The 12,824-nt window shown below is 33.2% G+C and overlaps 1 protein-coding gene across 3 annotated transcripts; it reads right to left on the minus strand.

Moving 5' to 3' along the window:
• Positions 1–1,693: 1,693 nt before the first annotated feature.
• Positions 1,694–4,921, minus strand: LOC105168267 (ADP-ribosylation factor 2). Of its 3 annotated transcripts, XM_011088282.3 has the most exons (7): positions 4,784–4,921; positions 3,488–3,657; positions 3,274–3,344; positions 3,012–3,131; positions 2,190–2,308; positions 2,023–2,104; positions 1,694–1,937 (listed from the first exon to the last, which is right to left on the minus strand). In XM_011088282.3, the coding sequence occupies exons 2-7, from the start codon at positions 3,633–3,635 to the stop codon at positions 1,932–1,934; spliced, it is 546 nt and encodes a 181-aa protein (XP_011086584.1). In that variant the 5' UTR covers positions 3,636–3,657; positions 4,784–4,921; the 3' UTR covers positions 1,694–1,931. The 3 variants fall into 3 exon arrangements, with proteins under 3 accessions (XP_011086584.1, XP_088739983.1, XP_088739984.1); XM_088883857.1 differs by lacking the exon at positions 4,784–4,921 and having other exon boundaries at positions 3,488–3,665; XM_088883858.1 differs by lacking the exons at positions 1,694–1,937; positions 2,023–2,104 and having other exon boundaries at positions 2,186–2,308.
• Positions 4,922–12,824: the final 7,903 nt, after the last annotated feature.

Consider the following 12,824-nt stretch of genomic DNA (forward strand, 5'->3'; position numbering starts at 1 on the left):
ATATTTTTTTTTAGTTTATGATTTATTTGCATCGATGAAAGTATTCTATTCTTTCATAACCAATGATGATGTTCCTATATTTTCTATTTAATTGAACTTAGTTATTTTATTTTTATTTATAATTATTTTATTTTTTCATTTATGGTAGTTAATTTGCTCCTTATTTTGTTGTTCAAATTGATGAAATAATATTGAGATTTTTATAAAACTATTTTAATTTTTATCGTTCATATTTCTTTTTTTTTACCATTTCAGTTGTCTTTCTTATAACTCATAAAAGTAAATTTTTATTTTGCTTTATATTTTATTTTTTTAATTATGAGGATCATTTCCAGATGTAGAATGGACTTGGGAAGGTCCATTCCATTTCCACTAAGGATTCATTTGGTTTAAATGAGAGGAAAATGGAAGTGGGAGGTGGAGGGAAAGTGAAACGGTGGAGGGGAGGAAAAGAATAATAGTATTCCTTCAAATTATTTGGTATGAATGCAAGGAGATTAACTATCAAATACTTCTTCTTGTTTGATACAAAAAAAAAAAAAAAAACAGATTTATAGGGAAAGAAATTTTTATAACTTTATTGAATAACATTCTCTTCATTTGTATTAGAAAATAAATAAATTAATATTACGCTAATATAATTTTAATAAATCAAAAATTTAAAAATCTTATTAAAAAAATATTTTATCAAATAGGAATTAGAATATTTTTTACTTTTATCGACATGAGTATTGTTCATTTATTTGAAATCATTTAGTCCAAATAAAATAAAAATTACTAACAAATTCGAGTTCAAACATCAGTGCTTTTGATGATACCAAAAATAATTATGGAGAAAAATATTATATAGACATATATTGGTTATAGAGTAAATAAAATAAAAATTGTACCTTTGTGTCTTTTTAACCTTATACTTCCACGTTTCCACTCAATTTTGAAAGGAAATAAAATTAAACTCCAAAAGGATTTTATATACATGAATTCAATTTTACTTTCACTCCTCTTATACTATTACTTTTTCACCCCAATCAAACGTATTCAAGTCTACGACAAACACAAACTATGTCACACGACATAGGATTGTTCGGACGGCAACATACAATACCATCACCTAAGAGCTGCGCATGAGATACTAATGTAAATTTTAACTAAATAGAGAGAACGCTTTTGCTAAAAAGATAGCCTCAAGTTCCGTAACCTCGTCAACCAGTTTGCCCACACTCGAGGATTCCATAGCAACAATCTCTTTCTTAGGCAGATGAACAGCCAATAGTCTAATGTTCGCTCAACACTCTTAACCACCTTGTCATATCTGCGCTCACGATCATCTGATTAAATTCTATGCTAACGGTCAATATACAGTCGTACATTAACATTATGAAGGATTAAATTCTATGCTAACGGTCAATATACAGTCGTACATTAACATTATGAAGGAAGGCACGAGAGAGAGAGGGGGGAGCTCTCTGACCCAACCATTCCAGACCGAAAGGAAGGATGTAAGGGCCTACTGCTCTAATACCGAGATGCCTACGTCCAGGTGAAAAGGGCAATAAAAGAGGAACAAAGAAAAACAGAAAATGAATCAAGGGAAAAGGGCAATAAAAGAGAAAGAATCAAGGGTAAAGTGAATGTGTGGAGGCTTCTAGTATTATCCAACACGTACTCAGACTGTAGGGATGGATCAGAAGGATTACAAAACTAAAACGATGCTGTAGTTTTCATGAAAAGATATAGCATTACATTCAAAACTAATCAAGTGTCTGAAAATATATGAAACAAGCCAGCTTGTTTTACACAGCCATTTAAAAGGGGTCCTAAACAGAACAAAAGCACTTTAAAACTTTCGAAAAACATCTCCACACAGACTAGTATAAGACTAAACGGAAACCCAGCTGCACCAAGCATCACCCAAACAACTCCATCAACATTTATGCCTGCAATAATCAGGATTAGTTAAATAGGGTTATTGATGAAGCCTTTGCGATAACTATTGCATATATATGCATCTCAAGGACTTACCTTGTTAGCAATATTGTTAGAGAGCCAATCCAGACCCTCGTATAGGCCCTCACCAGAGGTAGCACAGGTACTCTGGATGTACCTGGAATCCATAACAAAAGCTGAGGTCAAACTAACATTCCAAAAGTGACAGTCTTTGAATGAAGAACTTAGTTTTAAATTTTTACCAGTGGCGTTGCCTGAGAGAGTGCAGGCCAAGCTTGTCCGTAATCTCAGCAGCATTCATTGCATTAGGAAGATCTTGCTTGTTTGCAAATACAAGTAATACTGCATCTCTCAGCTCATCCTGAAAGGAGCAAAAAAAAAATGAGCCCAATGGTCAAAAAATCATTCTACACCAAAAATAACAATTTGGAAGGTCACCGGATCTAGATATTAAATCATGAAAACAAAATAGCAGGGGAAATATCAAGTCATTTTCATCAAAAAGCAGATCATAGGAATGCGGCCTTCTATATGAATGGACTAGGTACAGTTAGCCAACTTGATGAAAGATACCTCACTGTTCTGTCCTTTCTTACACTCAACGCAATAAGATTTGTAATAATACCTTCTATAGATAGCTCAGTTTTCCAAATAGTATTATGGTTCAATCTGATGTTATGCAGTGTATTTATTTAGTGTAGCTGACATTACACCTCTTAACAACCAATGAATTTAAAGGCAGACATCTTATGGAACAGTTGTTTACTCTTGCAGAATGAATGGCCTAGAGATATTAAGAAGCCAAACTTGGATGCTGGATGAACTAAATAAGATACTCTAATGAGCAGACTAAATACAAAGCAGTTATATACCCAAGACATCACCAAGAAATAAACTTTACCCCTATAGAGTCTAACACCTAGGAAACATTTTATGAGAACTGTTTCTAAGACCAAGTTGTCAGCAAGCACAAACTTAAACATTAATTGTCCTGAGTTATAACCGATGCTTCCATTCTAAGAAGTTGTAAAGTAAGATGAATAAAGAAAATATAGGATTATCACCTCATTCAACATTCTATGCAATTCATCCCTTGCCTCAACAACACGGTCCCTGTCATTGCTATCCACCACAAATATTAGACCCTGAGTGTTCTGGAAGTAGTGCCTCCATAATGGGCGGATCTGCATCAAAGGATCTATCAGAATAATGGAACTATTCTAACATCTTACGACACAAAAATCACCAAAACATGCTTGGTTATTACATGAATAAATAAAAGAGTAATATACTGATCACAGAATTAGCCAAAACAAATGGTCCCACCTTGTCCTGACCACCAACATCCCAGACAGTGAAGCTAATGTTCTTGTACTCAACAGTCTCGACATTGAAACCTGCATAAAAATAGTAAGCCACATAACAATGAACATCAGATCAAATTCAATGCATGAGTTAGAGATCTATTTCACAAGATACCAAAGTCGGGCAGAGTAAAAGACAAAACAGCAACACTAAGTTTCAAAGATATAGGACATACCAATGGTAGGAATAGTAGTGACAATCTCTCCAAGCTTGAGCTTGTACAGAATGGTGGTCTTACCAGCAGCATCAAGACCAACCATCAGAATGCGCATCTCTTTCTTGGCAAAAAGCCGGCTAAACAGTTTTGTGAATGTCAGCCCCATTTCTCTTGCTTGCTTTAGATCCCTGCACATATCATCAAACAGAGCAATTAAGTTAAATGCATACATACAAAGACAGATTTACAAAATTGAAGCATGGTTACCATGTGTACATAGACTACGACAAGCATATGTGCATATCAGACTAAGCAAACAAGCAAAATATCTTGGAAAGATAAGTGCATAATACATTTTCCTTTCTACATGCAGTGAGATTGACACAGTGGTGCATGACCCTCCCACCCATTCTCATCTCAAGATCATTACACCACAAGGTAAAATGAAGTATTTCACACACAATACTTTAGAGGATGCACAACAATAGGACCCACATTGTACAGACACACCAAACACATCATGAGTAACACACTGGAAAAAGATAACATCATGCAAAATTTTAATAACCTTCAATCAGCAGCTTGACTTTAATTTGTATAAAATCCACTGAATCGTTCACTGTTTAGTACACAAGATTATGTAATTGAACCATAAGAATAATGTTTTCATGCGTGAAATGCAGTCACTATAGTTACATTTGATTTTGTAATGCATATACCAACTGAAAGCACACACAGGAATGTGATAAACACCTGAGAAATGGTAAATTCGCACGAAATTGGTGTCGAAAATATACAACTAAAAGAGAGCTAAACATCAGTCCTTACAAAACAATTTCAAAATTACAGTTTTATATAGCCACAACAAGTTCTCAAAAAAGTCCTCGAACAAAAAACAATACATCCAATCAGAAACTATTCCAAATTCTTAAAAATTTTATTTTCCAGATCCAAATCTTTAGGTGGCCAAACCTCCAGATCAGATCAAATAAAAACCAAAGCAAGCATCCTTAGTTCCACCTAAATTTAGCTCAATCCAAATCAAAAGCTTCCGCCGTCAATCAAGGCCTTCGCACCAGAACAAATGAACCAAAAAAAAACAGAAATTCCACACAAATAAAAAATGCCTCGAAAACCAACACCTACTCCAGAGACCTTAAATCAAACACAATAAATCAATGAAATCAGAAAACTCCCATCAAAATTTCCTCAGAGAAACGAAATCTAACTGCAAAAACACGAATACACATACGTATGGAATTCGCATACAATCAGATCTAAGAACAAGAGACCCGATCTTATGAAGCAACGTACCCGAGAACGATAGATCTGGCGGATTAGAAGAGAGCGTGTACAGAGAAATATGGAGCTGCTTGAGAATAACGCGAGAGTTTATTAACTACGGTTTTTTTTTTTTTTTGGGAGGATTACTCAGAAATGTCAGCCAGTGATATTTATACTGAAATGCCCATCGGATAATTAGCCAAATGACGATATCAACCCTAGTTGTTCTTGAAAATAACCGCGTTGCCCCTTAAGGAATGACACTATTCTCAAAGTTCTTCACCGCTGGATCTCGTCTTGTTATGCTGGCCAGTGGAGAAGATCTCGCCACGTGGCTTTCTGTTAGTTGTCATTCCCGAGTGCTGATTTGTAATTACACTGCAGTTCGTTGGCAGGGCCGTTCTACAACGTAGATTTTCCAGGGATTAAATTTACGAGTGGGAATGTAATTAATTTATTTATTAAAATTCCTTTTAAAAATTAATTAATTTATTATTTTTTAGTATGTATTTTGATATGGGATAATCCCCTTAAAAAGTCGACCCAATATTCCAGTTCTATTTCAAACTACGGACAAATAAAAGTTCGTACGTTATCATTCGAGTCATTTTGATTCGACTTTGATCTGATTCAAAATTTTTGTAGTCATTTTTATCTAAACAAAACGTACATAATTTGATTAGACACATCAATAGTTCCACATCAAAGTATACATTGAGAAACAACAATTATTCGGGTCGAGGTCTTCAATGACTTGGCAATGATCTAGCGACATGGCTTATGGATTTTGATGAGCATCTTGAACCGGACTAGTAAGATTGGACTATGCATAAAGCAATAGGCTAGTTGTTTTTTTCAACTTCTTAAGGACATTTTGGTCTTTTCTGGACCTATTCAATGTATTTTTCCTGTCAAACAAGTTAAAAATTATTATAAAAATAAATAAATATTTCACAAAAATTTGGATTAATTACACTTGGACCCCTTATAAAAATACAAAATTTACACTTTTTCTCAAATAAAAATTTAAAATTACACTTACACACCTTCCAAAAATTCAGTATTTACACTTAACCCCTTTTTGTTATGATTTGAATGAAAATTATTGACATTAGTAAAATAAATATTTTAATTTTACTCTTTATTTAATATCATCTTGTAATAATTTTGTACTTATAAAGAAAAAAAATATAATGATGTGTATATATGCATTTATTCTTTTATAAACACAAAACATATATAAGAATGTTAAATAAGGGTGCAAAATTTAAAATTTATGCAATTTTTTTACTTATTTCAACATTTTTCGTCTCAACTCCAACAAAAGGAGGTTAGGTGTAAACAATTTTTTTTTTGAGAGGGTGTAAGTAAAATTTTAAAACTTTTATAAGCGGAGTGTAATTTAACATTTTTAGAGGGGATCTAAGTGTAATTAATCTTAATTTTTTTTTAAAAAAAAATGGATTTGAGAACATAAAATATAAAAGAATTAGTAAAGAAGCCAACTGTAATATGATTTTCAAATTAATGGTTTCATAGTAATTTAATTCATTTAAAGTTTAAAAGGTCTACACAAGTTTTAGGCCGCCCACACCCCCCCCTAAGTCAATATTCTCACCAAATATTAGTAATAGTACAGTTTGTATTTTCCACATTGGAATTGAAGTCAGTTAATTAATTCTTTATTTAATCCGTACTATTAATAAAGCATCAACTCCCTTTTGCTGTACTTTAATATAGTTTTACTCAACTTTTTTTAATTTACATCAAAGTAACTAAATATTTTTTAAGCAGGGAATACTCCGTAGTTTGATAAAATCATGTAATTCTTAGACAATAGGTATAAAATGTCACTTTTACCCTTACGATTTTTTTTTTCTTTTCTTTTTTGTTATGGTTGAAAAAAATTTAGAAAAATATGACTTTGTGTAAAGTCCATTTCACCCCTCAGTGTTTTGCCCGTTTCTTTCTCTTTTCTCCCGCGTCTTTTCATCTCCATAGCATTTCCAAGAACAAACCATAATCTCCAAACACACAAACCTTTCTCCTCTCTTTGCCTATTATCAGATTCACTTCAAATCTTCCACACACTATCTTTTGTACAAACAGTCGCTATTTTGTCGGAGTGAGGAGTCTTAGTGAAGAAGAAAAGGAATGTATGTTTTCTCATAACTATCAGTGATTTCTTTTTCTTTTTTTTTGCCCTTTGTGGTTCATAGTATTGGTGTACTCATGTTTTAACACTCAAATGTTGATTTTTTTTCCTTTTTAACCGAAGCAATGTTAGATTTTAGGGTTTTCCTTTGATTTTTTTCCCTTTCTTTTTTGGGTTTAGTATATATGTTTCAAATGTGTGTATTTTGTGATGTTATCTGTGTTATTTTTGTTGATTGTATTTTTTGAAGAATTTCTAATTTCTCTGATACAATTATAGGTCATATTTTGGGGTTTTTTTTATGAATTCAAGTTAATATAGTATTTCCATGCAAAAATTGTTCATTGATGCTAATAAATGAATAAACAAACATGGATGTATAACGGGCATGAAAAGTCCGTATAATGATTAAACAGGCATGATGTTTTTCTTAAGAAAAAGTTCTGTTATATTGATGATAAGTTCTGTAAAATATCTTGTAAAGAGTTAATGAACATGCATGAATAAAAAGTTAATAAACAGGCATGAATTCTCTGTAAAAATTCTTGTTATGTTTAAAATCTTTTCTTTTTTTTTTTTAACAGGCATGGGTGGTAAGGTGTACACCATTGTCAAATATTATCTGGGCAAAGGCGAAAGGCTTTGCAACATAGATCCAGATAAGTATAGTTATATGGACTTTATTGAAGATATTAAAGATTTACATGGTGTTTCCAATAACAATATTAAGATTAGATGTGGTATAGAAGATTCTGATGAGCATATGATTATAGAATCTGATATGGATGTTCTATGCATGTTGAAAAAAAATAAAAGTATGAGTAAATGAAATATTTGTGGAAGGTGCTACAGGAGGTAAGGGTAAGGGCATCCAGAAAGAGGGAAAGGGATGTGATAGTGGTGATGAAATGAGTGAGGAAGAGAGGGAGGATTGAAGATGAAGATGGTAGTGAGGAAGTGGACGAGGATTCTAATGAAGATAGTAGTACTAAAGAGGGGGAAGAAAATAATAGTGGTGATGAGTTGTCTTCTTTAAATTTGATGACCATTGTGAGAGTCAAAATAAGAGCGACTCGGAATTTGAGGATGATGTAATTAATGGTGCATTATCTAGAGATGCCAGTATTTTCCCCAATGAACTAGAAGAAAAGTTTAAGTTAGAAAAGTGTATGGTGTTTGTTGATATTAATGCATTTAGGACTGTCGTTAGAGAGTTTGTGATTCAAGAGGATTTTCAAATTATGAGGTTAAGGAATGAAAAAACAAGAGTGACATTGCACTGTGCCTCAAAAGGCTGTCCTTGGAGAATCCATGCTTCTCCTTTGGCAGATGGTGTCACATTCCAAATAAAGACATATGTTTCTACACATACATAACAAAGGAAGCCAGTGCAGCATGGATTGATTCAAAAATAGAAAATGTGCTAAGGAAAAATCCAGGAACGAATACTAGGGGAATTAGAAATGAATTGAGAAAATTTATTGTGAACCCTCAGTATATGCAGATTTACAGGGCAAATAAAAAGGCCATGGAGGTGATAGAGGGTAGTCATGTCGAGTCATTCATAAAACTGCCATATTATTCGAAAATGGTGTCATTAAAAAATGAGGAGAGTGTGGTAACATTACAGTGTGACGTAGATGAGGATGGGATCATATCTCCTACTCCAATTTTCAAAAGATTTTTCTTGGGATTACCTACATTAAAAGATGGATTTTGAGAGGGGTGTAGCCCATTTATGAATTTTGATGGGAGTCATTTGAAAGGGCCACTCGGGGCGTGTTGCTTGCTGCAATAGGGTCAGATGGGAATATTGGTTTATTCCCTCTTGCTGTTGCTGAGTCCGAGTGCAAGAACTCAACAAATGGGCTAGTGCTGTTGTTCCTAATATTGTGAAAGAACTTAACAATATCAAAGAAGAGTCCAATATATGTCAACTCTCAGTGGCTGGGGATCTTAAGTTTGAGGTGCAAGATCAAAATGTTAACTACATTGTGAATTTGAAGGGTAAAGCACGTAATTGCATGGTTTGGTATATTTCCGGGATTCCTTATAAGCATGTTGCCTTGGGTATAGCTCATAGGAGAGAGGATATAAAGAGTTACACAGACAATAGGTTTTCAACTGCAAAAGAGTGAGAACAAGACTTATCCTGGATTGCTATAGCCATTGCCAATATCTGAACAAGCATGGTCATGCATTTCAATGGACTTTATAGAGGGTCCACCAAAATTTGATGGTAAGGAAGTTATATTGGTGGTTATGGATAGGCTAACTAAGTACTCACATTTCATTACTCTTAAACATCCCTATACAACAGCCAGCATTGCAAGAATCTTTTTTGACCACATTTATAAACTACATGGTCTTCTTGTCAGCATTGTATCTGATAGGGACAACGTCTTCACTAATCATTTCTGGAAAGAGTTATTCAACCTAACTGGAGTGTCCTTGGACATGTCGTTTGCCTATCATCCTCAAACTGATGGCCAGACTGAGAGAGTGAACCAATGCCTGGAAATTTACCTCAGATGCATGTGTCACCAGCACCCCAGAAAATGGTCTCAGTGGATTTCACTTGCAGAATTCTGGTTTAACGCCACCTTTCACTCAGGATTTAAGGCTACTTCTTTTGAGGCCTTGTATGGATATCCCCCTAATCAACTGCCTATTGGTCCTTACTTGCATAGTCACCATTCTGATGTTGAGGAACTGATGAAGAATAAGGTCGAGATCCTCCAACTGTTGAAGGAAAATCTCCAGAATGCACAGCAGAGGATGAAAATTTATGCAGATAAAAAGAGAACAGAGAGAGAGTTTGAAGTTGGGGATGAGGTCTTCCTTAAGCTGCAACCTTATAGACATGCTTCTATAGCTCTAAGGAGGAATTTAACGCTTCAGTGAGCTATTTTGGGCCTTATAAAGTGGTTGAATGGATTGGGAATGTGGCTTACAAGCTTGCCCTTCCACTAGAGTTGAAGATACATCCTATCTTCCATGTCTCCCTCTTGAAGAAGAAGATTGGTTCTAAGTACATGCCATCTATAAACTTGTCTGAACTTGAAGATGAAGTTTACAAGGTCTATCCCTTAGCAATTCTGGCATGGAGACTCATTCCAAGGAACAATGTTGGAGTTCCACAAGTCCTCATTCACTGGTCACACTCCTTCCCTGAACAGGTTACTTGGGAGGATTACTACTCCATGGTTGCAAAATTCCCACCATTTTGATCCTTGGGAACGAGGAAAAAAAGGAGAGGGGAATGTCATGCTTTTTAACTGGAAACACGACTTCAGGTGAGGACCGTTGGATGAAGAGAGTTAAGCAGAGCCGTCAGATTAAGGGCGGGATGAATTTAAATGAAGAATTGGGGATTTCTGGTGCAAACAACATCATTCGCGAGCAATTAGGGATGAAGGATGAATTGGGGATTAAGGCCGAAGACGACGTCATGTTAGAAGCGGTCGCGAGCTCAGGAGAAAGACACATGGCGAGCACTGAGACAGGCGTGGGTGACAATTCCTGAGCACTAGAGCTGGGCATGGCTGAAAGAGGAAAGAACCAGAGTTGGGTTATTCCATGTTGTTTATACAATTCAAGATATTAATTTTTGAAAATTGTAATTGCCATTAAGAATTTTTGTACTGGTTCTATATGTGCTGAGCTCGAGGGATTGGAGGTTTTTAATAAAAATTTTGTACCTGGATCTTGTACCAATTGGATCTCAAATTGAATTCAAGTCGGCATTGAATGCTTACTAATACATGGGGCCTCCTTTAGTGTACGAGTTTAGATATTATCTATCCGGCCAGTTAAGTTATGACATATTTTAATTTAAATTGAGTTTGTTCGAATTTGAAAAAATATTTTTTTTGAATTTTAGAAAATAAATTATATTATTGTAAACACTTTTTCTTTTCTAAATAGTCATGCTAAACAAAATAAATAAATAAATAAAAGCATTAAAGTTCAAGAAAATTATAAAAGATTTGCTATTTTAAAAATTAATAAATAAGACAATTTTTAATAAAAAAAGACCAAAGTTTTTTTGTCCTAAAATAGGGCAAGAATTCATAGTTGAAAATAAAAATTTGATGAATGATTTTTTTTTTAAACTTAAGTATAATTTATTTTTTTCTAAATAAATAATAATATATTGTTAGACGATTGTAGTAATTTCTCAATTTTTAATTTGAAATTAGCTCATACCTTTGATAAACGGGAATATATTTTTTAAAAAATATGATATACATATTAGTAAATTATTATATTTAAATTTTTTAGTTCCCCTCAAAACACGAGCCATTAATTAATTAACTTGAGTTTTTATGGACATAAAGTTTTAAATTTTGTCCTTCAAAAGTTACTGTGAGTTATATCTCCATATATACTTTGCAGTGTCAAATTGCGCTAGAAGTTTGTATTGGGAATAGTATACTTTGCAAATTGTTATAAGCCTGCAAGTTGTTATATTTTGTCCTTCAAAAGTCAGTGTGAGTTATATCTCCATATATATCTCTTGCTAATAATTTTTATTAATGCATTTGGAGTTTTAAAGAAATTCATGATAAATATTTGTTCTTTACCTTTCACTGCTGATGATAATGTTATAGTATTTATGATTGAACTTAACTTAGTTATTTTATTTGTATTTGTTCTTATTTAATTTTTCATTCATGATAATCTTTACTCCTTATCCTTTTTTTGTTCAAATTGACGAAATGATATTGGGATTTAAAAATTATTTTAAATTATTTTTTTATTTTATTGTATATCTTTTTTTCTACACTCGCCCCATCCTTTTGTTTGTCTTTCCTGTAACTCATTAACAGAAGGTTCTATTCTTGCTTTATATTTTATTTTTTTATAAGATTATTTTAGATTATGTACTAATATAATTTATGAGGAAAATAAATTTTATAAACAAATAATATATTTAATTAATTTTTTTATGTAGGGCGACGTATATATAAAAGCTGATGTATTTATTAAAAATTACTATATTTTATCTATCAAAATAAAAATTCTATTTTGCATGAAAAATTCATTTATAACACCATATATTATAAAAATATTTATTTAATTTAATAATATATATATAACCATGCCTAGAATCGAGTCCTACACTAGTTAAATATATATGTCAAAATTATTCCAATTCTCTTCTCTTTAATTAATAGAATGGATTAACAAAATAAAAAAAAATGAAAATCAAAGTCTAATCCCCCACTAAAGTGCCACGTGTAGAGCGCAGACAACTACAATATACCCACCCCCACCTGATTACAGTACTGTAACAAAACCATGGACTTAGAGAGCCAATCGCTTGCCTGCACGTACCCGTTAGCTTCTCTTGCAACTCGTTGCCACCTTACGGTTATTTGGTCGGTGACTATAACTACAACATAGAGACGTTGGGAATTGATGAAGTTCATTTCTGAGTCTCCATAGGTATGAAAACCTTTTCTTTTCTTTTCCTTCCTTTTGTTTTGTTAAATCTTAGTTTTTGGGAGTTCTTTGTGTGTGTAAAACTTTTAATTGTTTGCAATGAACTTGTATTTTCAAGAAGCAGGTGTTAGTTTTCATATTCTGTTTTTTTGGGGTAACATTTTCTTGAAAAGTAACTTTTCAATGGCCGTGATTTCAAGAATCCTTTTCCCAGTGATTGCACATCGTTTGCACTCTCATTTAGTCCTTTCTTTATGGTTCATTCTTTGATTTTTCTCAATGAATTCAGAGGGGAAAAGAATGGGTTTTTTCAACAACTGTGGGTTTCTTTTTTTCAAGAAATGTGTGATTTTTTCAAGAACCAACTGTGGGGTTTTTCAAGGAACTCGGGATTTTTTAAGAACTGTGGGCTTTTTTAGGAAACGTGTGATTTTTCAAGAACTGTGTGCTTTTTCAGGCAACATGGTA

Source organism: Sesamum indicum, linkage group LG8, assembly GCF_026168435.1.
Source record: "Sesamum indicum cultivar Baizhima isolate 11 linkage group LG8, ASM2616843v1, whole genome shotgun sequence".
Taxonomy (NCBI): Eukaryota; Viridiplantae; Streptophyta; class Magnoliopsida; order Lamiales; family Pedaliaceae; genus Sesamum; species Sesamum indicum.

What these genes read in the sequence shown, in the direction of transcription:
- LOC105168267 (XM_088883857.1), bottom strand. Translation starts at nt 3,665, where the DNA reads ATGTGCAGGGATCTAAAGCAAGCAAGAGAAATGGGGCTGACATTCACA. An exon ending in CACTACTATTCCTACCATTG is followed by an intron (nt 3,345 to 3,487) that starts GTATGTCCTATA and finishes ATTTTTATGCAG; the next exon opens with GTTTCAATGTCGAGACTGTT. An exon ending in ATGTTGGTGGTCAGGACAAG is followed by an intron (nt 3,132 to 3,273) that starts GTGGGACCATTT and finishes CCTTTGATGCAG; the next exon opens with ATCCGCCCATTATGGAGGCA.